At 34.1% G+C, this 2608-nt stretch overlaps 1 protein-coding gene across 1 annotated transcript; it reads right to left on the reverse strand.

Annotated features, from left to right (window-relative positions):
* Positions 1-457: 457 nt before the first annotated feature.
* Positions 458-1408, reverse strand: LOC116092183 (olfactory receptor 4C15-like). The gene has a single exon (XM_031373531.1). The coding sequence runs from the start codon at positions 1391-1393 to the stop codon at positions 458-460; it is 936 nt and encodes a 311-aa protein (XP_031229391.1). The 5' UTR covers positions 1394-1408.
* Positions 1409-2608: the final 1200 nt, after the last annotated feature.

The following is a 2608-nucleotide window of genomic DNA, read 5'->3' on the forward strand; positions in this document are numbered from 1 at the left end:
TATGAAACTCACACTATGTAGCTGCTGCTAATAAGCCCACAATAAATGCTGGCATCATATGGAACAAAAAACACCTACAGCTGAGATTCTGTGAGTACTCTGTTGTCCACCTTCTCTCAATCCTGGTTATTTCCAGGAGTCAGTGAAATCTGTAAAATGTTTTGGCATATAGCACAGTGTGGTGTGAATGTCAAATAACCAGATACATACATTCTTTTTCCTTCTTTTCTTAAATTACTACAATATAAGCAAGCAAAACTTTCAAAGTTCTTTAATATACACTTGAAAATAACAAGTAGCCAGCTAGGAATTGATACTCAAAATAACATGAACACATCATTTTTAACTCTTTTAAAGACAGTTTGCTAGTGACAAACATGACCTATTCTATTCAAATGAAATCCCAGAATGTTTTTATCAAAATCTTTTTGCTTCCTTATGAATACCTTTCTATCTCTCACTTTCCATCAGAAACCACCGTCAACCTCTTCCACACTTTCTTCATGGCATTTTTCATGTCCTTATTCCTAAAAGTGTAAATCACAGGATTGAGCAAGGGGGTTAGAATGGTGTAAAATATCGCCACCATTTTATCAAAAGAGAAAGCAGATGGAGGCCGGGCATATATAAATATGCATGGGACAAAGAACAAAACCACAACTGCAATGTGGGATCCACAGGTGGAGAGAGCTTTCCATCGTCCTTCAGAGCTGTGGGCTTTCAGAGAGAAGAGGATGACACCATAGGAGACAAGCAAAATAGAGAAGATTATGATGCAGATAGACCCACTGTTGGCAACCACTAAAAGGCCAAAGATATGTGTATCAGTGCAGGCAAGTTCCAGTAATGGGAACAAGTCACACATAAAATGATCGATGACATTGGGCCCACAGAAGGGCAATTGCAATGTGAAGATAATTTGTATGATAGAATGCAAGAAGCCCCCTGTCCATGCTATCCCCATCAATGTGCCACAGAGCCTCCAGTTCATGATTGAAGAGTAATGTAAGGGCTTGCAAATTGCTACATAGCGGTCATAGGCCATGGCTGTCAAGACAATCACTTCTACTGCTGCAAGGAAGTGTTCAGCAAAGAGCTGCATCATACATCCATGAAAGGAGATAGTTTTCTTCTCATACAGAGAGTCCACAACCATCTTTGGTGTGATGACAGAAGAGAAGCATGCATCTAATAGGGACAAGAATGCCAAAAAGAAGTACATGGGGCAGTCTATCAGTGCTGGGCTACAGACAATGGTCACCACAATTATCATGTTGCCCCCAACAGTGGCAATGTAGACAAATAAAAATACAATAAAAACTATTTTCTGGACTTTAGGGTTCTGTGAAAGTCCAAGGAATATGAATTCTGTTACAAAACTCTGGTTTTGCATAATTTCAAGAAGAATATAAAGTAAAACTGTATTCATGTGAACCTGTAATTATTAGGAAACAAGCTTCAAATAAGATTATGTCATCATCAACAAGATAGGGTAATAGAAAACAAATTTTTCTTGAATGATAACAGAAAAAAAAAATCAGGGCCTTGCCCAACACATGTACATACACACAACACTAAGTGAATTGAGCAGGATATATATGCCTTTGTACAGAGAGATTAATAGGTAAATACACTTATAATAGGCATAAATATAAATATAATAATAGTAATTAAAGAATAGAGCACAAGTTACAAAGGAGAATTACAGACTATGTTGGAAGGGGTAACGGAGATAAGTGTGGGAATAATGTACATAAGGTGTACATGGTTAACCTTTTTTTTAAGAAATGAAAAGTTATATCCTAAAAGCAGTTTTTGAAAATTGTGTAGAATTAAAGTACTGTCTACTTTTAATCTATAAAACACAAATACATGTTTTGACCTAGTAACTTCCTAAAGCAGAATAATTAAAAACATTGTGAAACCATTTCCATGTTACACATATACAGAAAACACTGTGTATTAATCACATCTCCAATCTGCTTGGGATGAAACATAGATGAATATTCTTTAATGTCTGATCAGAACACTCACCATCCAGCAGAATGGCAAAATATATTGTAGAAACAACTGAAAATCTTCATCATATTTCAAATTGTCTTGAACATCTAAGGATAATTGGAATGTCAAATTAGTTAATTTATTCTTAAAAGTTATACAGACCTACAGGAAATGTTTGTTTTTATTTGTAATGTGGTTTCTTTTAATTCATCATTTTAAACTGGAACCAGAACATGATATAATAATACCTGTTGTCATGGTAAAAGATGATACAAGTTAAGCAACTGCTTGGAATTCAAGTTACAAGAAGTAGTGGGTTTATTACTATAATAATAATAATAATAATAATAATAATAATTATTATTATTATTATTATTATATTGCTATTTCTTGGTGAAAATTTTAGTAAGAGGGATTATGCTTAAACTAATAAAAGGTGCTTAACTTGGTATTTTAGCACAGGCTTTCTTGTTTTAAAGTAAAAGTTCCCTCCTTTGGGATAAGCATAGAAGAAAGGTAATTCATTTTTTCAGACTAGAGTTATGGAGTAGGAGTGATATTTCTACAATCTACTTCTAGACAAAAAAATTTATTATCTTGTTGATAT

The sequence above is a fragment of the Mastomys coucha genome, unplaced genomic scaffold (genome assembly GCF_008632895.1).
Source record: "Mastomys coucha isolate ucsf_1 unplaced genomic scaffold, UCSF_Mcou_1 pScaffold15, whole genome shotgun sequence".
In the NCBI taxonomy this organism is placed as follows: Eukaryota; Metazoa; Chordata; class Mammalia; order Rodentia; family Muridae; genus Mastomys; species Mastomys coucha.

What these genes read in the sequence shown, in the direction of transcription:
- LOC116092183 (XM_031373531.1), bottom strand. Translation starts at nt 1,393, where the DNA reads ATGCAAAACCAGAGTTTTGTAACAGAATTCATATTCCTTGGACTTTCA.